We start from the raw sequence: 22,596 nt of genomic DNA on the forward strand, positions 1-22,596 counted from the left end.
GGGCTGCGGAATTCTGGATGAGTTGTAGGTGTTTAATGGCACAGGCAGGGAGCCCCGCCAACAGCGAGTTGTAGTAATCCAGACGGGAGATGACAAGTGCCTGGATTAGGACCTGCGCCGCTTCCTGTGTAAGGCAGGGTCGTACTCTGCGAATGTTGTAGAGCATGAACCTACAGGATCGGGTCACTGCCTTGATGTTAGCGGAGAACGACAAGGTGTTGTCCATGGTCACGCCAAGGCTCTTAGCACTCTGGGAGGAGGACACAATGGAGTTGTCAACCGTGATGGCGAGATCATGGAACGGCAGTCCTTCCCCGGGAGGAAGAGCAGCTCCGTCTTGCCGAGGTTCAGCTTGAGGTGGTGATCCGTCATCCACACTGATATGTCTGCCAGACATGCAGAGATGCGATTCGCCACCTGGTTATCAGAAGGGGGAAAGGAGAAGATTAATTGTGTGTCGTCTGCGTAGCAATGATAGGAGAGACCATGTGAGGATATGACAGAGCCAAGTGACTTGGTGTATAGCGAGAATAGGAGAGGGCCTAGAACTGAGCCCTGGGGGACACCAATGGCGAGAGCACGTGGTGCGGAGACGGATTCTCGCCACGCCACCTGGTAGGAGCGACCTGTCAGGTAGGACGCAATCCAAGAGTGAGCCGCGCCGGAGATGCCCAACTCGGAGAGGGTGGAGAGGAGGATCTGATGGTTCACAGTATCAAAGGCAGCAGATAGGTCTAGAAGGATGAGAGCAGAGGAGAGAGAGAGTTAGCTTTAGCAGTGCGGAGAGCCTCCGTGACACAGAGAAGAGCTGTCTCAGTTGAATGACCAGTCTTGAAACCTGACTGATTTGGATCAAGAAGGTCATTCTGAGAGAGATAGCAAGAGAGCTGGCCAAGGACGGCACGCTCAAGAGTTTTGGAGAGAAAAGAAAGAAGGGATACTGGTCTGTAGTTGTTGACATCGGAGGGATCGATTTGTAGGTTTTTTGAGAAGGGGTGCAACTCTCGCTCTCTTGAAGACGGAAGGGATGTAGCCAGCGGTCAAGGATGAGTTGATGAGCGAGGTGAGGTAAGGGAGAAGTTCTCCGGAAATGGTCTGGAGAGGAGGGGATAGGGTCAAGCGGGCAGGTTGTTGGGCGGCCGGCCGTCACAAGTCGCAAGATTTCATCTAGAGAGAGAGGGGAGAAAGAGGTCAAAGCATAGGGTAGGGCAATGTGAGCAGGACCAGCGGTGTCGTTTGACTTAACCTCCTTGCTCGTGCACGCTTTTTCAGTTCTGCCCACAAATATTCTATGGGATTGAGGTCAGGGCTTTGTGATGGCCACTCCAATACCTTGACGTTGTCCTTAAGCCATTTTGCCACAACTTTGGAAGTATGCTTGGGGTCATTGTCCATTTGTAAGACCCATTTGCGACCAAGCTTTAACTTCCTGACTGATGGCTTGAGATGTTGCTTCAATATATGCACATAATTTTCCTGCCTCATGATGCCATCTATTTTGTGAAGTGCACCAGGCCCTCCTGCAGCAAGCATCCCCACAACATGATGCTGCTACCCCCGTGCTTCACGGTTGGGATGGTGTTCTTCGGCTTGCAAGCCTCCCCCTTTTTCCTCCAAACATAACGATGGTCATTATGGCCAAACAGTTCTATTTTTGTTTCATCAGACCATAGGACATTTCTCCAAAAAGTACGATTTTTGTCCCCATGTGCAGTTGCAAACCGTAGTCTGGCTTTTTTATGGAGGTTTTGGAGCAGTGGCTTCTTCCTTGCTGAGCGGCCTTTCAGGTTATGTCGATATAGGACTCGTTTTACTGTGGATATCGATACTTTTGTACCTGTTTCCTCCAGCATCTTCACAAGGTCCTTTGCTGTTGTTCTGGGATTGATTTGCACTTTTCTCACCAAAGTACGTTCATCTCTAGGAGACAGAACCCGTCTCCTTCCTGAGCGATATGATGGCTGCATGGTCCCACAGTGTTTATACTTGCGTACTATTGTTTGTACAGATGAACGTGGTACCTTCAGGTGTTTGGAAATTGCTCCTAGTGATGTACCAGACTTGTGGAGGTCTACAATATTTTTTCTGAGGTCTTGGCTGATTTCTTTTGATTTTCCCATGATGTCAAGCCAAGAGGCACTGAGTTTGAAGGTAGGCCTTGAAATACATCCACAGGTACACCTCCAATTGACTCAAAGTATGTCAATTAGCCTATCAGAAGCTTCTAAAGCCATGACATAATTTTCTGGAATTTTCCAAGCTGTTTAAAGGCACAGTCAACTTAGTGTATGTTAACTTCTGACCCACTGGAATTGTGATACGGGGAATTATAAGTGAAATAATCTGTCTGTAAACAATTGTTGGAAAAATGACTTGTGTCATCCACAAAGTAGATGTCTTAACTGACTTGCCAAAACTATAGTTTGTTAACAAGAAATTTGAGGAGTGGTTGAAAAATGAGCTTTAATGACTCCAAAGTGTAAACTTCCGACTTCCACTGTGTGTGTGTGTGTGTGTGTGTGTGTGTGTATATATATATATATATTCTCTCTCTCTCTCTCTCTCTCTCTCTCTCTCTCTCTCTCTCTCTCTCTCTCTCTCTCTCTCTCTCTCTCTCTCTCTCTCTCTCTCTCTCTCACTCAAAGGTTTTAGAACACCTTCTCATTCAAGTGTTTTTATTTATTTTTACTATTTTCTACATTTAAGAATAATAGTGAAACATCAAAACTATGAAATAACACATATGAATGAAATCATGTATTATAAGTGTTAAACAAATCTAAATATATTTTGTATTTGAGGTTCTTCAAATAATCGCCTTGATGACTGCTTTCCACACTCTTGACATTGTCTCAACCAGGTTCACCTGGAATGCTTTTCCAACAGTCTTGAAGGAGTTCCCACATATGCTGAGCAGTTGTTGGTTGTGTTTCCTTCACTCTGCGGCCCAACTCATCCCAAACCATCTCAATTTGGTTGAGGTCAGGGGGTTGTGGAGGCCAGGTCATCTGATGCAGCACTCAATCACTATCCTTCTTGGTAAAATAGCCCTTACACAGCCTGGAGGTGTGTTGGGTCATTTTCCTGTTGGAAAACAAATGATAGTCCTACTAATCCCAAAACCGGATGGGATGGCGTATCTCTGCAGAATGCTGTGGTAGCCATGGTGGTTCAGTGTGTCTTGAATTCTAAATAAATCACAGACAGCATCACCAGCAAAGCACACCCACACCATAACACCCCCTCCTCCATGCTTTATGGTGGGAAATACACATGCGGAGATCATCCGTTCACCCACACGGTGGTTGGAACCAAAAATCTCCAAGCAATTATTTTCTTATTGGTGTCCTTTTGAAGTGGTTTCTTTTCAGCAATTCGACCATGAAGGCCTTATTCAGAATACCACATACCTTGTCATAACACAACTGATTAGCTCAAACCTATTAAGAAGGAAATAAATTCAACACAAATTCACTTTTAAGAAGGAACACCTTCTTGGCTCAAACGCATTCAGGAAAGAAATTCCACAAATTAACTTTTAACGAGGGACACCTGTTAACTGAAATGCATTCCAGGTGATTACCTCATGAAGCTGGTTGAGATAATGGCAAGAGTGTGCAACGCTGTCATCAAGGCAATGGGTGGCTACTTTGAAGAATCTCAAATATAAAATATATTTTGATTTGTTTAACACTTTCTTTTTTTGTTACTACATGATTCCATATGTGTTATTTCACAGTTTTGATGTCTTCACTATTATTCTACTAGAAAATATATATATATTTTTTAAAGACCTGTAATGATATATATATATACATACATACACACACACACACACACACACACACACACACACACACACACACACACACACAACCGTTCAAAAGTTTGGGGTCACTTAGAAATGCCCTTGTTTTTGAAAGAAAAGCACATTTTTGTCCATTTAAAATAACATCAAATTGATCAGAAATACAGTGTAGACATTGTTAATGTTTTAAGTAACTATTGTAGCTGGAAACGGCAGATTTTTTTATGGAATATCTACATAGGCGTACAGAGACCCCATTATCAGCAACCATCACTCCTGTGTTCCAATGCCACATTGTGTTAGCTAATCCAAGTTGATCATTTTAAAAGGCGCACACACACACACACAATCTCAACACGAACAACACATTTCACCCCTTCGTCCCCCTTCTCTCCCCATGTCTCTACCCCTCTACCAGGTTGACTGCAGTGGAAGAGGAACTGCTGTCTCTTGCTGGTAATGTGGTTTCCCAACAGGCCTCAGTCAACCAGCTGGAGTTGGAGCTGGAGGCAGAGGAAGAGGGCATCAAACGGGGTCAGAGGTGAGGCGATATCCACAGGTACTGGAAGGTCCAACTTTACATGGGCAAGCATACTTGGTAATCATTTAGGCAGATATAGTGTAATTACATAGTACTTACAGCTGTTATACCTGATAATATGGTAATTTATCCTGGGTAAACAGAATAGAATTCTATTTTTATGGTCTGAACCAGGATAAAGTTGGCTCTGGCAGTACCAAACCACCATCTTCACCAACACTGACTGGGAAAAAAAGAGTAATGAATTTTGCCATTGATCTGTGCACATATTTTTGCAGTGTGTTGCTGTATCTCCTCTCAACGGTGGTGTTCATCTGCAAGCAGTCTCCTATCAGAGTAGTTTAGGCTGCTCTCCTCTCTGCTATGGCTGGCTAAGCTGGCTGCTCTCTGGGGGACAGACTCACTATGCCTTATGAATATAACATGGTGATATGAGGAGACTTTTCAAGCTTCTCTCATTTGTCTTGGTTTAGATGCCTGTCCGCTGTTATTAGAAGTTACTAATAAGCTCTTAGTGCATAGATGGAGCAGATGTGTTGACTGACACTAGCCTAATGTTCACTGGTGCCAAGGGAAACATGCTTCTCCTTAAGGAGTCATGGGTTTGATGAAACACTTTGGAAATCAACAGAGACAGACGGGAGTGACTGAATGCTTCCTTGATTAGTAAAGAACTCTTTTACCCAAGTGGTGATGTTAGTTAATGTAGCAGTGCAATATTTGAAAGCTAAGTAAGGAAGAATTTTGTCCACAAATATACCGACATTTCTATTATATGTAAAAGTTTATGATTAGTGAATGCCATAATGTAGTTATATATTTTTACAAAGACATTTTAGCTGTCGCGCTGGCTGTTCAGTTCGAACAGATTCACAAATCATGGGAATTTGTCACACTATGAAGACGTCTCCCTCTAAGGCACGTGTTGCATGGCAATCTCCCTGCACTTGCCTGGGCTGGTCTGCTCCCGCCATGGCTAAAGCCAGTGTGAGAAACGGGCTAACAAACATTTGTGCTATGAACTAAATAAATATGCACTCTGACCCAGAAAACCTCTTCACTAGGTGATAGTGTTGCTAGACAAAGCAAGGAAAGTGAACTTCAAACGTGATGTAGTATTATTGGAATTTGCAGCTGTTGTTAAGTAATACATCTGCTACCTTCTGACATGACTTACTGCATCTTTAATCCTACTTCTCCCATATAGAATATCTCATTTAAACTATACTGTTGGTGAGTGCCCTGCGGAAGTGATATGGCTAAGGTGTAGGAGATGGGCCAGTTAACCAGCCTTCTTGTGTAAAACCATCGGGCATGTCAGTTATGCTGTAAATATATTGACAGTGAGGCGAAAGTCAATGGAATTGTTGCTATATGTTGAAATGGAAACACATTGTTCCACATTGTTATCACAATGCTTTAATTGATGAGCTGACAGGCTGCTCCTCTCTCTGCAGGGTTTACCAGTTCAGTAAGAGGCATGCGCTGGAGGAGAGCCGACAGCAGGTGATGCTGTCCCTGGGAGCTAGAACCAGGCTGGAGGCCCAGAGGTTGCTGCTGAAGGGGAAGCTGGAATGGCTGGGATCCAGTGAACCCCCACCTGCCCTGGGGCTGGAAGAGGACCGTACCTCCCTCTCCTCCATCACCTCTAGTGTAGGTCTCCTCTCTCTCCCTCAAACACACGCACACACACCCTCTGTATATCTGATCCCTGCCACTCATCTGAAAGAGATACTATGCTTCCTGTGGTTGAGATTATCTCTGTCCCTTGCGTCTGTTTCATTGACTTGTCTCCCATGGGAACCTGACCTGTGATTGCATTCATTGTGTAAGCTCTTGTAAAACATGTTGTTATTGGCTCTTGTTTGTTTCTAGTTCTCCATTGTGTGTTCAGAGTTCAGGTTCTACTCATTCATTATCATATGTGATTGTTGTGTACTTTAGTTTGTTAGCTTGGTAGTTCGCTGCTTTCTAAGTTCTACAAATACATCATCACTAAAACATGAATGTACTGTGGGCTTATGAAAATCACTGAGCGATCTATAAAAGCTTTTGAAATCCCATTGTTTTGAAACAGAAAGAAATTAAACAAAAGGTTAATTGGTTTGTCGTCCCCTCTATACACACACAGTAGTTCCAGATGACTAAAGTGAATTGCATAAATGTTCCCACGCAGGTTGTGTTGTAACCCTGGTGTTATGGGCATTTGTAAAATGCCACCATGTAAAAAGCCACACGAGCACTAAAATGTGAAGTTCATTGGAGCGCATCAAATTTGCTGTCAAATGAAAGCTGAGTCTATTTTTACAAAGGCATGTATAACGTGTTTAACCATTTTCCATCCTAAATATTAGGAATAAGCAAAGGCTGCTAAAGATGGCTAAATAGCCATAATACTGCTAAATGGTTACCTGGACTATCTGCATTGACCCTATCTTGCACTGACTCTATGCACACTCACAATACTATATACAGTTGAAGTCGGGAGTTTACATACACTTAGGTTGGAGTCATTAAAACTCATTTTTCAACCACTCCACAAATTTCTTGTTAACAAACTATAGTTTTGGCAAGTCGATTAGGACATCTACTTTGTGCATGACACAAGTAATTTTTCCAACAATTGTTTACAGACAGATTATTTCACTTATAATTCACTGTATCACAATTCCAGTGGGTCAGAAGTTTACATATACACTAAGTTGACTGTGCCTTTTAAACAGTTTGGAAAATTCCAGAAAATGATGTCATGGCTTTAGAAGCTTCTGATAGGCTAATTGACATACTTTGAATCAATTGGAGTTGTACCTGTTGATGTATTTCAAGGCCTACCTTCAAACTCAGTGCCTCTTGGCTTGACATCATGGGAAAATCAAAAGAAATCAGCCAAGACCTCAGAAAAAATATTGTAGACCTCCACAAGTCTGGTACATCACTAGGAGCAATTTCCAAACACCTGAAGGTACCACGTTCATCTGTACAAACAATAGTACGCAAGTATAAACACTGTGGGACCATGCAGCCATCATATCGCTCAGGAAGGAGACGGGTTCTGTCTCCTAGAGATTAATGTACTTTGGTGCGAAAAGTGCAAATCAATCCCAGAACAACAGCAAAGGACCTTGTGAAGATGCTGGAGGAAACGGGTACAAAAGTATTTATATCCACAGTAAAACGAGTCCTATATCGACATATCCTGAAAGGCCGCTCAGCAAGGAAAAAAACACTGCTCCAAAACCGCCATGAAATAGCCAGATTGCACATGGGGACAAAGATGGTACTTTTTGGAGAAATGTCCTCTGATCTGATGAAACAAAAATAGAACTGTTTGGCCGTAATTACCATCGTTATGTTTGGAGGAAAAAGGGGGAGGCTTGCAAGCCAAAGAACACCATCCCAACCGTGAAGCACGGGGGTGGCAGCATCATGTTGTGGGGGTGCTTTGCTGCAGGAGGGACTGGTGCACTTCACAAAATAGATGGCATCATGAGGAAAGAAAATTATGTGGATATATTGAAGCAACATCTCAAGACATCAGTCAGGAAGTAAAGCTTGGTCGCAAATGGGTCTTCCAAATGGACAATGACCCCAAGCATACTTCCAAAGTTGTGTCAAAATGGCATAAGGACAACGTCAAGGTATTGGAGTGACCATAACAAAGCCCTGACCTCAATCCTATAGAAAATGTGTGGTCAGAACTGAAAAAGCGTGTGCCAGCAAGGAGGCCTACAAACCTGACTCAATTACACCAGCTCTGTCAGGACGACTTGGCCAAAATCCACCCAACTTATTGTGGGAAGCTTGTGGAAGGTTACCCGAATTGTTTGACCCAAGTTAAACAATTTAAAGGCAATGCTACCGAATACTAATTGAGTGTATGTGAACTTCTGACCCACTGGGAATGTGATGAAAGAAATAAAAGCTGAAATAAATCATTCTCTCTACTATTATTCTGACATTTCACATTCTCAAAATAAAGTGTTGATCTTTACTGACCTAAGACAGGGAATTTTTACTAGGATTAAATGTCAGGAATTGTGAAAAACTGAGTTTAAATATATTTGGCTAGTGTATGTGAACTTCTGTATACAACTGTATACACACTATGTATAGAGTCACCCACAAACATTACACTGACAGTCTCACTCAAACCCACACACATTCAAATACACTACATATACACACACACACACACACACGCGCCATACACACATAATTTCACAATCATCATATGCTGCTACTGTTTTTAATTTTACTCTTCTTATTATCTATTCGAATGCCTATTCACTTCACCCTGCCTTCATGTACACATCTAACTCAAATACCTTGTACCCCTGCTCAGTGACATGGTAGTGGTACTCCCTTTATTCAGCTTTATTCTTGTGTTACTATTTGTATTTTTCTTATTTTCTTATTTTTAAGTGTGCATCGTTGGGAAGAGCTCCTGAGATAGAGTTTCACGATAAAGTCTATACGTGACAAATACAAATTGATTGAGTACAGTAAAGGAAAGTAGAGTATAGGTCAGTACTGTATTTTACTGTACAGTAGAGTTTAGTACAGTAGAGCACAGTATAATTTACTGTATAGTCCTATACTGTACTGAACTCTACTCTGCTGCACTGTACTCTGTGCTAAATTGTGATGTACAAACTTGTGAAACATAGACGTCTATGATTGGTACAGATTTGGTGTGGTCCGGACCAACCAAATTTCGTCTTGTTTTGGGCCGGCGCTCATTAGAATAGCCAGTATGTAGAATAATACCCAAACATGCAAAGGAGGATATAAAATGTTTCTAACTTTTGTGTACCTATTCAGGATACATCACCATGAAGAGAATGCCATTCATGATTATGCATTTCTGTATAGTACAGTTCAGGTACCCATGATGTCATTATGATACCATCACTCTTACCGGGTGGTAATCCACTTCACTTACTGTGGTTCAATATCCAAAATATAAAAAAATGTCAAACTCAAGGTATCATGTTATAGCTGACACCCCAATCTTTCTGCAAACTTCTTTGAATCTCAATTTGGAGTAGATATTTAAGTTTTCGGAAAAACGTGGTCACATAAAAAAAACAGAGGGAGATTTTACCGTCATTCTGTTAACAAACTTTACATCTGTACTGTTCTTCGAGTAATTGTGTTTTTGTAAAATTCTGTGGAAATGTTTAAAAGTACTGCTTGTGCATAGAGTTGTATGACTTGTTTAACTTTGCAATCAATGGTTTTTGTTTGGCATACTTTGAAAGTAAAAAATCTCAGCGTCATTCTGCTACCGTGGAATTGCCCTTATGTAACCTTCCAGTTCAACTAGAAGGCATCTGAACTACAGACTGACTCAACCAGTCTGTTCTGTACTGAGGACAACCTATCCTCCTGTCGCGTTCAGATACAACCAGTCTGTTCTGTACTGAGGACAACCTATCCTCCTGTCGCGTTCAGATACAACCAGTCTGTTCTGTACTGAGGACAAACTATCCTCCTGTCGCGTTCAGATACAACCAGTCTGTTCTGTACTGAGGACAACCTATCCTCCTGTCGCGTTCAGATACAACCAGTCTGTTCTGTACTGAGGACAACCTATCCTCCTGTCTCGTTCAGATACAACCAGTCTGTTCTGTACTGAGGACAACCTATCCTCCTGTCTCGTTCAGATACAACCAGTCTGTTCTGTACTGAGGACAACCTATCCTCCTGTCTCGTTCAGATACAACCAGTCTGTTCTGTACTGAGGACAACCTATCCTCCTGTCTCGTTCAGATACAACCAGTCTGTTCTGTACTGAGGACAACCTATCCTCCTGTCTCGTTCAGACACAACCAGTCTGTTCTGTACTGAGGACAACCTATCCTCCTGTCTCGTTCAGACACAACCAGTCTGTTCTGTACTGAGGACAACCTATCCTCCTGTCTCGTTCAGACACAACCAGTCTGTTCTGTACTGAGGACAACCTATCCTCCTGTCTCGTTCAGACACAACCAGTCTGTTCTGTACTGAGGACAACCTATCCTCCTGTCTCGTTCAGATACAACCAGTCTGTTCTGTACTGAGGACAACCTATCCTCCTGTCTCGTTCAGATACAACCAGTCTGTTCTGTACTGAGGACAACCTATCCTCCTGTCTCGTTCAGATACAACCATCTCTATTGAAACAGAGGCATGATTGAGGATCTTGGTGCTTTGCGTACTTTGCTGTCTGTCATGGTGTTGACTCAAGTGCATTCCTACACCCATTTTCATAGCGCTGTTTTATCCAGTTCCACCCTAAAGCAAACAAGTTTTTTTCTTCTTTGACATTCTCCACTCATCATGTTTGTAATTTTTTGTAACATTCTCTCCTCTGTGGATTATGTTGTGTTTCTGAGTGCTGTTACATGTTGTTATTATTAACACAGGTACTGGTGGTGATGAGCCTTCCTAAAAGAGAGGTTGATGATGGTTGTGCTCTGTGTTGTTATTATTAACACAGGTACTGGTGGTGATGAGCCTTCCTAAAAGAGAGGTTGATGATGGTTGTGCTCTGTGTTGTTATTATTAACACAGGTACTGGTGGTGATGAGCCTTCCTAAAAGAGAGGTTGATGATGGTTGTGCTCTGTGTTGTTATTATTAACACAGGTACTGGTGGTGATGAGCCTTCCTAAAAGAGAGGTTGATGATGGTTGTGCTCTGTGTTGTTTCAGGAGAGGGACGGCCTCAGAAACCTCAGTGTGGACGGCATCATAAGCCATTTTAGCGGCCTGTTCAAACCCAAATACACGGTCAGTGATGTAACATACACAGTCAGTGTTCAGAAATAGTCAGCTATGGTCATACATAGTACACAGTTATGGTCATACCAGTGATGCAGCATAGACAATCTGTTATTTTCATACTATAGTCATTCATTGTCAGTGAGGCATCATTGTGATCACCCTGTCACAGATGGACCTGTTCTGTTTTCACCCACCTGCTGCCTTTGATTTATCTGTCTCTGTCTATTCAAACAACTCAAGTCAGACAGTCAAACAGTTCCCTTGTCAAACAGCGATTGGCCGTGTTTTCTCTGTAAGCCTAACTGTTCAGAGTAGGACTCCAGTTGTGAAACGCCTTGTTTCTCATCTGGCTTTCCTCTTTTTTACCTATCTTCTCTCTAGAGATGTGTCACAATGTTGTAGTATGCCTTATCTTGTCATCTGAACAGTAGTATCTTTTTGAATTGGCGCCATGTTGTCTGTAGTAAAAAGAAAATGACTAGGTATCCATTAGTGGTGCAACGGATCACAAAACTCATGGTTCAGATCGGATCACGGTTTTGAGTCGCGGATCTGATCATTTTTCGGATCAGCCAAAAAAAAACGGGGGGGCAAATATAACTTTGCTTTCCATTTATTACTTAAAGAACAGTTAAAGCAAGGAACTTTTCAATGTTTAAATAAAATATTCAATACTCAATTGTTAAATTAAAAAGTGCAATATGAGGCATGATACCTAATTCATTTGAACAATAGTGAATGAAAAATAGCCTGTGTCCACATCATCAAAAACAAGTACAACAAGAAAGCAAAGCAGACCTGAGCTTATAACTTCAAATTATTTTTCAAAAAGATGAGGATGTCTACATTTTGTGGGGAGAGGGTAGACCTCCTTTACAGTCACTATGTCCCCTGATGTGGAGAACACCTTCTCGCTGGGTACTGAAGTGCCAGGCACAGCCAGGTAGCATCTTGCCGTCATGGCAATGTGAGGGTATTTACACTTATTGATTTTCCACCATGCCAGTGGATGACCATCCACTGGAATGCCACTTCCTGCCTTGTAGGATGCCACCTCCTCTTGATGGTGTTGGCAAATGTCTTGCCTGTGTCCTTGCTCGCAAAGGTCTCCCCGAAAAGCTCCTTCATGGCCAAATGATTTTGTGGAGGAGATGCCTCTGAGTCTGCTCCTGTCAGCTCTAGAACTATAATTGTGGCAATAACATTTAATAAAAGCCATTATTATTCCAAATAAAAACTGGATGATTCCAATAGCATAGACTAAGATTTGACTGCAGTATATTTATTATTGAAGTAATTCACTCTTTTTTTTTTTTTACCTCTTCAGTGGCCACAATCTCAGTGGTGAGATCACTGTATGTCCTCCGGTGAAGGGCAGGGTCTAGGTGAGACAGGGACTTGAACCTTGGATCCAGTGCAGTAGATCTATGAAGGTAGTCCTGTACATTAAGGGGGTATCTGGGCTTCAGGTCCTCTCTAATGGCAGCCTTCACATCTCTAGTGATGGTGCTGTCTTCCTCACTTGGGGCCATGGATTGTAGAATCCTTGTTTTCAGAGGTAGGATCATGGACACAGACGGCCACTTTCAGGTCATCGGATAAGGTGACGATGTCTTTCTTTTTTTTCAGGGTCTTGTCAGTCAGTGCAGAGTATACAGCTGCCTGCTGCTCAAGATAGCGCTCCAACATGTCATAAGTGGAATTCCATCTTGTTGTGACATGGTGTATGAGCTTGTGGGTCGGTAGCTGTAGCATTTCTTGCTTGTTCTTAAGCACATGAGCGGCTGGAAAAAGGAAACCACCTTCCTGATCCTCCCAAGGAGGCGGTCCATCTGGTTCACTGAGACTCCACTTTGGGATGCTAAATTGATCACATGTGCAAAGCAAGCTATCTGTGGCCCCAGTCCAGCTTCTATCACTGCATTTACTTGGTTCTTGGCATTATCTGTGGTGATTGGGATATTGCCATTGGGCCTCTCTAGCTTCCACTCTGCTACTGCTCCTAGCAGTTCCTGCGCCAGATTTGTGCCTGTGTGACTCTCGTAGAGGGGGCGTGTCTGTAGCACCAGACTTCGCATCTCCCACTCCTCTGTGGTGCAGTGAGCAGTCACAATCACGTAGCTTTCCGTTGCCCAGGAGGTCCACCCGTCTGTGGTGAAGGCAACAGAGGATGCCTTGGATAATTCGTCAGCAATTTTGTTATTTTCCTGTTCATAAAGATCTGGCACGATCTTCACACTGAAGTGGGTGCGCGAGGGGATTTCGTAGCGTGGCTCAAGCACTTTCACCATATTGTAACGACCCTGGGTTATAAGCGCGGATATCGACTCTGCCGCTCGAGCATGCTTTTGGGGCTCAGTCGATAGCGCGCTGGACTTCGGGCTAGAAGGTCGAGGGTTAGAGACCTGCTCCCTGCCTGTTTCATTACAATATTTTGAAACCCTTTGTTTTCCACAACAGAGTATGGCCTCAGGTCTAAAGCGGTAAACATCCCAATAGATTTGGTGATGGTTCTGATGATTCTGCAGCAAAGGGCTGCTTAAATGTCGCGGTGAGAAGTTGTTGTCTCTGACACACCAGGGTGATGACGCTTTAAATGTGTGGCCATGCTCCATGTATTTCCATGATCATACGGCTTTCTTGTGGCACAATGCCTACACACCGTAATGGTGTTGTCCACCACCCTTCTTCCGTCATCATATTTGACAGGGAAGCCAAAATGCTCCCATACATGAGACTTAAATGAAGCGGGAGGCTTTTCCAGTTCTTCAGCTCCTCCGCTATCCATGGCTGTCACTGCTCTTTTTTCTTCTTTGCTTTTTGTAACGCGATTATCCAGGATTGATTCGTTGAGATTCAACATGCCCCGTTCACGTGAACAGTACACACAACCGCTTTAAAACAAATCAACCTTCAGGCTTCAGAGTAAAACACATCTGTCTTGTCTTTATCTTTTCACTGCAACTCTGCATTGAGATTTAGGGAATTATTACTTTGAAAAGTAACAGCGGCAGTAAAACTTTATTTCACACAGGGGCGAAAATCTGAAATCCACTTTGGAGGGGACAATTACATGACATTTTCTCAAGAGCAATTCCTGAGGGGGACACCAAAAGTAATGCTGTAACACATAGCCTACATTGTAATATGGTAAATGTATATTGAGGAACCAAAGAAATAAGGTGTTTGCCGTACTCCTAACTACCGGTACCCAAAACTACACAACTAATCACAACAGCAATACCATTGCCTTTAACAAATCTTAGTTCAGTCACCAGTTTAAGTTGAGAGTGGGGGTATCCATGGCATTTTCCAATTATGTTCCTATTTTACAAGTCAAAAAAATGTAGAACCTTTCATAATGTTGCCAAACAAAGACTCAACAAACTTACCTGAGACTCCCTGTCTCTGCCAGTCTGTCCCTGCATATCTGTCCCCAACTCTGCTGTCTGTGTGCCATCTGTTGCCTGCTCTGCCTAATGACATCATTGTGAAACATTTCCATTAGAATTTCATTTCTTTCTTATGAACATTTTATCAACTAGTCTTTGAGATATTAGGCTACTAGGGTTCTTACTATGCGTTTTGGTGTATTGAAAAATACTCTGATGTCCGTCTTTTATTTTTCTGCCATTTTTCTACCTGGCTGGCTGGCTGGCTGGCTACACACACAGTGTGTAGGTTATTTACAGTAGGAGATGGGCTTCTATCATCTTCAATCATTCTATTTGGGCTTCGATCTAAAAGGTAGCTAGCAAATGTGAAACGGATTAAAATGACAAGAGTTGACCGCTGTATGAGTTCACCATTTACACAACATATGCTGCAACCTTTTGTAATTTTAATAGTTTGTTTCATATTGGCTGGCTTCCAACAATAGCTGAATTTGCAAAGCTAGCGAGTACCAATTCAGTTTCAGTGGTGTTTGCTATAATCTTTGCTACCCGGGTTAAATAAAGGTGAAATAAAATAAATAAATAAAAGTTCCCTTGCGACAATTTAGCGTTTGCAACGAGACCATTAAATATATTTAAGACATTGGTAGAAGAGAGTGTAGTTCAGTTTGGACTTCAGTTTATCGCTAACCTTATCACAGGGACTTTGAAGCACTAACTTACATCATCTGCATGCTGATTCCATCTTTGACGACGCCACATACATTGAATAGGTACTAGCTAGCTTAATAGTTAATATTTGCGCGCTAGCTCTGCATATTCAGCTAGTGTGTGTGTGTGTGCGCGATTGACTGGATGAACCTCACGGCAGTTACGTGCAAACTAAGGAACTGGCAGTGGATCAAACCATTGTGAGGCAAAGGGCGGGTGGGTCGCAATCTTTTGAAACTTAAAAACGCGCTATTAAGTGTCTATAATCAGCACAATTGCTTTCATTGCGTATTATTAATATTATTTAAATTACATAGTTATGTTTCAGTGATATATTGGGGGGGACAAATCATATTTTTCCCAGGATGGGGGTTCGTGTGTCCCCCGTCCCCCCCGGGATTTCTGCCCCTGATTTCACACTAAACTTTGCAATTAATCCGCGGTTCACATGCGTGCCGAACCGTGGGGGTGATCCGAATCACGGACCAACTACAGTCCGTTACACCACTAGTATCCATGTGTGTGGTTTTTAGAGATATATGGTATTGAGCAGTGCATTTTGTATCTCCTGATCAATGTAGTTTGTAGCTGTATCTTCCTTGTATCTAGTCTCCTTAGCAGTGTATTGTTACCCTGTCTATGTATTCTTCTGTGATGTAGTGGTAACAAAGTTGGTGGGTAAACTCTGATCGCGTTTGTGGTGAAAAAAGTAACCCTTCCTATTCTTTAATTTTTGCATTTTTCCGCAAAAGGTGTGTAAACTGTTGGGCAAAAAAAAGATGTAAACTGTGTTGACTTGTTTACTCTCCACTACACCACTGGATGCACTTTAGTAGTATTTGTTCCCCTGTGCTGAATCTCATCTAGAGATACACGTGTGAGACTCATCTCAAACCGCACTAAAGTACATCCAGTGGTGTAGCCAAACCGCATCTCAAACCGCACTAATCTCCCATTGAAATCAATCTATGGTTTATGAATGAGTCTCACAGTGGGCACTCCATGCCCAGGTCCCTCCTTACCTGGCCCCTCATTGACCTTGCTGTGTGAATCCCCTCCAGGTGCCCCCTGCCCTGTCCCCAGTCCCAGAGGTAGAGCGCCCCCTGGAGCAGCAGAACTGGTACCACGGAGTCATCCCCAGGCTGGAAGTCCAGGAGCTGCTGACGAGTGATGGAGACTTCCTGGTCAGACAGAGTCAGGGCAAACAGGAGTATGTCCTCTCTGTCCACTGGGATGGCTCTTGCAGGCACTTCCTTATCCAGAGCACAGACGTGAGTGAGTGAGTGAGTGTGTATTTACAATATGATCATGTCTGTACAGTTTGTATGGTTATAAAGTGTGTGTGTTTAGAATATGTACCGCCTGGATGGAGAGCGATTCCACACCGTTCCCATGCTGATGAACCACCTGGTCTCGTCACACCAACATGTCACCAAGAGGTCCGACATTGTCCTGAAGAGACCTGTCCTAAAGGTAACGCTTCTCTCACTCACTCACTCACTCACTGGTCAACTGTAATATATTTTAGATCCTGTTTTACCTTTGTTGAAAAGTCCCTTGTTTTATCGTGTTTAATTCAAGGTTCCCCAATGCTTTATTTGTCTAAGTATTTCTTAAATATTCATGTAATTAGTTTAACTTACCTAAATAAGGATTAAATTACATTCCCACATGTTTAGTTATCTTTCTCGGGTAGTTCTGTAATAACAATTTTACCTTTAATTTATCTGGGAGTTATACTGGAACCATGTCTCTTTTACAGATGATTTACATACAATTTCATCTCAGATGGTGTTCTCATTCTGTCCTTGGCAGGATTACAGTAAAAACCCTCAGCTGCCCTTCTCATTCTGTCCTTGGCAGGATTACAGTAAAAACCCTCAGCTGCCCTTCTCATTCTGTCCTTGGCAGGATTACAGTAAAAACCCTCAGCTGCCCTTCTCATTCTGTCCTTGGCAGGATTACAGTAAAAACCCTCAACTGCCCTTCTCATTCTGTCCTTGGCAGGATTACAGTAAAAACCCTCAGCTGCCCTTCTCATTCTGTCCTTGGCAGGATTACAGTAAAAACCCTCAACTGCCCTTCTCATTCTGTCCTTGGCAGGATTACAGTAAAAACCCTCAACTGCCCTTCTCATTCTGTCCTTGGCAGGATTACAGTAAAAACCCTCAACTGCCCTTCTCATTCTGTCCTTGGCAGGATTACAGTAAAAACCCTCAGCTGCCCTTCTCATTCTGTCCTTGGCAGGATTACAGTAAAAACCCTCAGCTGCCCTTCTCATTCTGTCCTTGGCAGGATTACAGTAAAAACCCTCAGCTGCCCTTCTCATTCTGTCCTTGGCAGGATTACAGTAAAAACCCTCAGCTGCCCTTCTCATTCTGTCCTTGGCAGGATTACAGTAAAAACCCTCAGCTGCCCTTCTCATTCTGTCCTTGGCAGGATTACAGTAAAAACCCTCAGCTGCCCTTCTCATTCTGTCCTTGGCAGGATTACAGTAAAAACCCTCAGCTGCCCTTCTCATTCTGTCCTTGGCAGGATTACAGTAAAAACCCTCAGCTGCCCTTCTCATTCTGTGCTTGGCAGGATTACAGTAAAAACCCTCAGCTGCCCTTCTCATTCTGTCCTTGGCAGGATTACAGTAAAAACCCTCAGCTGCCCTTCTCATTCTGTGCTGTGGGACAAGTGGCTGTTGGTTAATGCTTCTAACAGGTTGAGAATAATGAGGCGGCCATCAATTAAGTCTGGGGCCTAGCAAAGTGTAGTTAATGGGCCCCGTGTCTCTGGTCCTGTGTGCTGGTGTTGGGTGGACCTGTGGGTTTAACTTTATGTATGCGGGAGGAGGGAGATGTGTGAGTCAGGGAGTGCGTTTGTATGTATGTATATATGTAGGCCTATGTTTTGTGTGTGTGTGGAATAGCAACCTTGTAGTGTGTGCAAAACACTGTGTGTGTGTGCCTGCATGCGCGCAAGCCTCTATTACACCTCTCCTGAGCATGTTGGGAGTGAATGGGCTCGGAACACACCTGCTCTGCTCACCACTCTGTGTAGCAGCTGTCTCAGCGTTAGGATCCATCACATTTTAATGAGCTCCCAAGATCCACATACTCATACTTTCTCTCCACCCTCCTCCAGAGTGCTATACATACCACACTCACATGTTCTCTAGAGTCTAGAGCTGCATGCATACTGTACTAACACCATGCTGCCCATCAAAAGGGCTCCAGTGTTTTGCACACACTACAAGGTCTCCATTCTACACACACACACACACACACACACACATACTGTACACATACACTATTTTGCACTCGTACAATGCAGTTTTAGAAGTTGGTCCGAAATACCCCTACCAGGCTGCAAAGTCAGTCTACCCATTCAGAAGGAACAGCAGCACCGGTATCTCTGATTGGTTCCTCTCTGTCTCTCTCCCTCCAGGACAAGTGGGTTCTGGAACACGATGATGTCATCCTGGGACAGAGCATTGGCCAGGTGAGCTCACCACCCGTGGAATGTCTGTTTGGAGTTATGAGAGGCTCTGATTGTTAGGTTGGCCTTCTGTTTCTGTTTTAGCCAAGATCCAGAATGAAGCTTGATGTGTGTCTGTTGTCCAGGGTAACTTTGGGGAGGTGTACAGTGGTCGTCTGCTTTCTGATAACACCCCTGTAGCTGTGAAAGCCTGCAGAGAGAACCTGGCCCCAGAACACAAGAACAGGTTCCTTATGGAGGCCAGGTCAGTGTGTTTCTTTCTCTCCCTCTCTCGTTCTCTTTCTCGGTCTCTCATTCACATTGACCTTGCTCTCTCTCTCTCTCTGCTGTGCAGGATCCTGAAGCAGTATGACCATCCTAACATAGTGAAGCTGATTGGTGTCTGCACACAGAAACAACCCATCTATATCATTATGGAGCTGGTACAAGGTGAGCCAATCTGTCAGGGGCCTTTACACTAACCACAGCTACAGTACATTCTATCATTACAATGGACTAATAAAGTGTGTGTGTGACTGTGTGCGTTCTGCCAGGGGGAGACTTCCTGTCCTTCCTGCGCTGTGAAGGTCACAACCTGAAGTCAGATATGCTGGTGAAAATGGCAGAGAATGTGGCATCTGGCATGGAGTATCTGGAGAGCAAGAAATGCATCCACCGGTGAGAGGCTAGGGAGATGGATCTAGTCTTCTCAGACATTGAGCTGAATGAAGGCTGCCATACAATGTGACAAGATTACATTGCCTTTGATTGCACAATTTATTCTAGACCATGAAACATATTGTTTTTGGGACAGTGAAGTTAACACAGTGTGTAGGGGCTACTGGAGCCTGTAGTGTAGGAATGACCCTAGGAGTGTTAAGCTGCTGTGTCTCTGAGGAGGTAGCAGAGGACAGAGGGCTCAGAGCCCTGGCTCCTGGCTCATCAGAGGAGTACTGGATAATTAACCAAGCAGGAACACATCCAGGCTGGATTCTCCAGCCCCCGTTACCCTCTAACACTCCTCCTAACACTGCATGTCAAACTGCCTCCGCTCACTACTACACCCTGCATCAGGGAGCCCACAGATGACAAGAGCGGCTGATTTTTCTCTCACTTATTTATCGGCTGTCATTTGCTTCCTTCTCTGGTTCTCTCTCTGGCGCTCGCTCGCTCTCTTTCTCGCTCTCTTTCTCTTTCTCACTCTCTGTTTCTCGCTCTCTCTTTCTCGCTCTCTTTCTTGCTCTTTCTCTCTCTCTCTCTTTCTCGCTCTCTCTCTTTCTCGCTCTCTCTCTCTGGCTCATCTTCTACCTGTTTTTTCAACTTCGATTATATTGCCTTCTCATTTTTTTCCTCAACCCCTCTGTCTTGCTCCTCTTTTCCTTACCCCCTCCTCTCTCTCTCTCTCTCTGCAGGGACCTGGCAGCCCGTAACTGTCTGGTGGGAGAACAGAGCAGGGTGAAGATCAGTGACTTTGGGATGTCTCGCGAGCAGCAGGACGGGGTCTACTCTGCTGCGGGGGGCCTCAAACAGATCCCTGTCAAATGGACGGCCCCCGAAGCCCTCAACTATGGTACGTCCCATCTGGCTCTGCCCCGCGGCCACAACACTGACAACCATCCCTCTCCCCCCTCCTCTCTTTATTCATCAATCTCTCTCCCAAGGCTAGCGAGAACCCACTAAACATGGCAACAACTTGTCAACCCAGCCATCATTCCTCACCCTGTGATCAGTGTACTGCTTTTGTATTTCTCTAAAATGTCATCTCTAACAGACACACGGTGAACTGTGCTCTCTGGGGTTGGAGTGCTGGCGAAACACAGAAGAGTTCTGTCAGAATAAAAGTCAGAACATACCTTTTGGGGCTTAGAGGAAGCTTCATTTCAAAACTCTATCACTACTTTTCTCAAGCTGTGATTGTGGAATAGTACAGTTGAATGGGTATGGCATCTCTACAGGATCACTGTCAAATGTAATAGCTGTCTCAATGCTTCCCCCTGCCTGTGTTTCAGGGAGGTACAGCACGGAGAGTGACGTGTGGAGTTTTGGAGTTCTCCTATGGGAGATATTCTCCAGGGGAGTCACCCCCTACACCAGCATGTCCAACCAGCAGACACGGGACGAGGTGGAGAAAGGTACAGCGAGTCAATGAGATTTCTAACACATTAGTCAGAATTTGGAGTTGACTGTAGTTCATGCTCTGTCGGAGTTTCAAGTGTTAATGTCACATGCACCGGTACAGTGAAATGCCTTTCTTGCAAACTCAAAACCCGACAATGCAGTAATCAATAACAATGTATTACTAGAAAAAAAACAGGAGAAAAAAAAGAAATTTGAAGAACACAATAAGTAAGTAAGCATATTATATACAGGGTCAGTTCTAATACCATATTTACAATGTGCAGGGCTACTGGAGTGATGGAGGTAGGTATGTATAGAGGTAAGGTGACAAGGCATCAGGATATAAAATAAACAGAGTAGCAGCAGCTTGTATGTGAGTGGGTGTACGTGTGTGTAGAGTCAGTATAAATGTATGTGCATATTATGTGTGAGTGAGCTGTGAGTGTGCATAGACAGTGCAAAAATAAAAAGGTCAATAAGGATACAAGGTTTAACTCAGACAGTCCGTGTAACTAGTTTAGGAGTGGAGATGCAACATTATAGAAGTGTATAGAACAGACATGACTCTGGGTAGAATATGGAGTTAGGTCAGCTCTATACAGGAGTCCAAAACATTACACCCCTCTGGATTAACCCCAGGTGAAGCCAACCTGATGTCCAATCATGTTCTCCTGTCCCGTCTCCTAGGATACCGGATGCTAGCCCCAAACTCCTGTCCTCCAGATGTGTATGCCATTATGTGTCGCTGCTGGCAGTACGACACCAGGAACCGGCCGTCCTTCAGCAATCTCAGGACCGAACTCAGTGCTTTGTACCACAAAGTGTCCTTACTCAAGTGACTTGTTTGATTCTCTTTTACCTTTTTATATGGAGCAGATGTTGCCTTTATTTAATATACATTGATTATAGAGAACCAGTTGCTATGTGATCTTGATTTTACCATATTTATGTAGTGATAATGCGCCAGGCTGTGAGACCACAGCTAATGTAAGTACACAGGACATGTGTGTATTGAAAACATTGGTACCATATTCTACAAAGTAGAATATTCTATATCTGTTGAATGTTGCTATTCTTTACTGTATTATATTACTGTAAATGTACAAATTGAATGTTCCTATTATATCAGCTTTAAAGAGTTGATGGGATCTTTTTCTCTGTTGTCTTGTCTTTTTTAATATACACTGAACAAAAATATAAACACAACATGTAAAGTGTTGGTCCCATTTTTCATGAGCTGAAATAAAAGCTCCCAGAATTTGTCCATATGCCAAAAAATCTTATTTCTCTCAAATGTTGTGCACAAATTTGTTTACATCCCTGTTAGTGAGCCTTTCTCCTTTGCCAAGATTATGTATCCACCTGACAGGTGCGGCATATCATGAAGCTGAATAAACAGCATGGTCATTACACAGGTGCACCTTGTGCTGGGGACAATAAAAGGCTACTAAAATGTGCAGTTTTGTCACACAACACAAAGCCACAGACGTCTCAAGTTTTGAGGGAGTGTTGAGGGCATGCTAACTGCATGAATGTCCACCAGAGCTGTTGCCATTTCTCTACAATAAGCTGTTTCCAATGTCGTTTTAGAGAATTTGGCAGTATGTCCAACCGGCCTCACAACTGCAGACCACGTGTAACAGCGCCAGCCCAAGACCTCCAAGTCTGTCTTTACTTGCGGGATCGTATGAGACCAGCCACCCCGACAGCTGATGAAACTGGGTTTGCACTACTGAGTAATTGCTGCGCAAACTGTCAGAAACTATCACAGGGAAGCTCATCTGCATGCTCG

General features: G+C 43.5%; 1 protein-coding gene across 4 annotated transcripts in view; it reads left to right on the top strand.

Annotated features, from left to right (window-relative positions):
• The window catches only part of LOC106587393 (tyrosine-protein kinase Fes/Fps), a 42,059-nt gene extending 20,102 nt beyond the window's left edge, over positions 1–21,957 (top strand). For 3 of the 4 annotated variants that reach the window (XM_014175745.2, XM_014175748.2, XM_014175746.2), the window contains 12 exons: positions 4,227–4,349; positions 5,807–6,002; positions 11,044–11,121; positions 16,283–16,492; positions 16,572–16,694; positions 18,657–18,710; positions 18,833–18,951; positions 19,042–19,136; positions 19,241–19,364; positions 20,099–20,256; positions 20,696–20,818; positions 21,492–21,957. In XM_014175745.2, coding sequence (XP_014031220.1) covers positions 4,227–4,349; positions 5,807–6,002; positions 11,044–11,121; positions 16,283–16,492; positions 16,572–16,694; positions 18,657–18,710; positions 18,833–18,951; positions 19,042–19,136; positions 19,241–19,364; positions 20,099–20,256; positions 20,696–20,818; positions 21,492–21,643 — 1,555 coding nt within the window. In that variant the 3' untranslated portion in view covers positions 21,644–21,957. The remainder of the gene's footprint in view (positions 1–4,226; positions 4,350–5,806; positions 6,003–11,043; positions 11,122–16,282; positions 16,493–16,571; positions 16,695–18,656; positions 18,711–18,832; positions 18,952–19,041; positions 19,137–19,240; positions 19,365–20,098; positions 20,257–20,695; positions 20,819–21,491) is intronic. The other variant, XM_014175747.2, reaches the window with a different exon arrangement.
• Positions 21,958–22,596: the final 639 nt, after the last annotated feature.

Source organism: Salmo salar, chromosome ssa26, assembly GCF_905237065.1.
Source record: "Salmo salar chromosome ssa26, Ssal_v3.1, whole genome shotgun sequence".
In the NCBI taxonomy this organism is placed as follows: domain Eukaryota; kingdom Metazoa; phylum Chordata; class Actinopteri; order Salmoniformes; family Salmonidae; genus Salmo; species Salmo salar.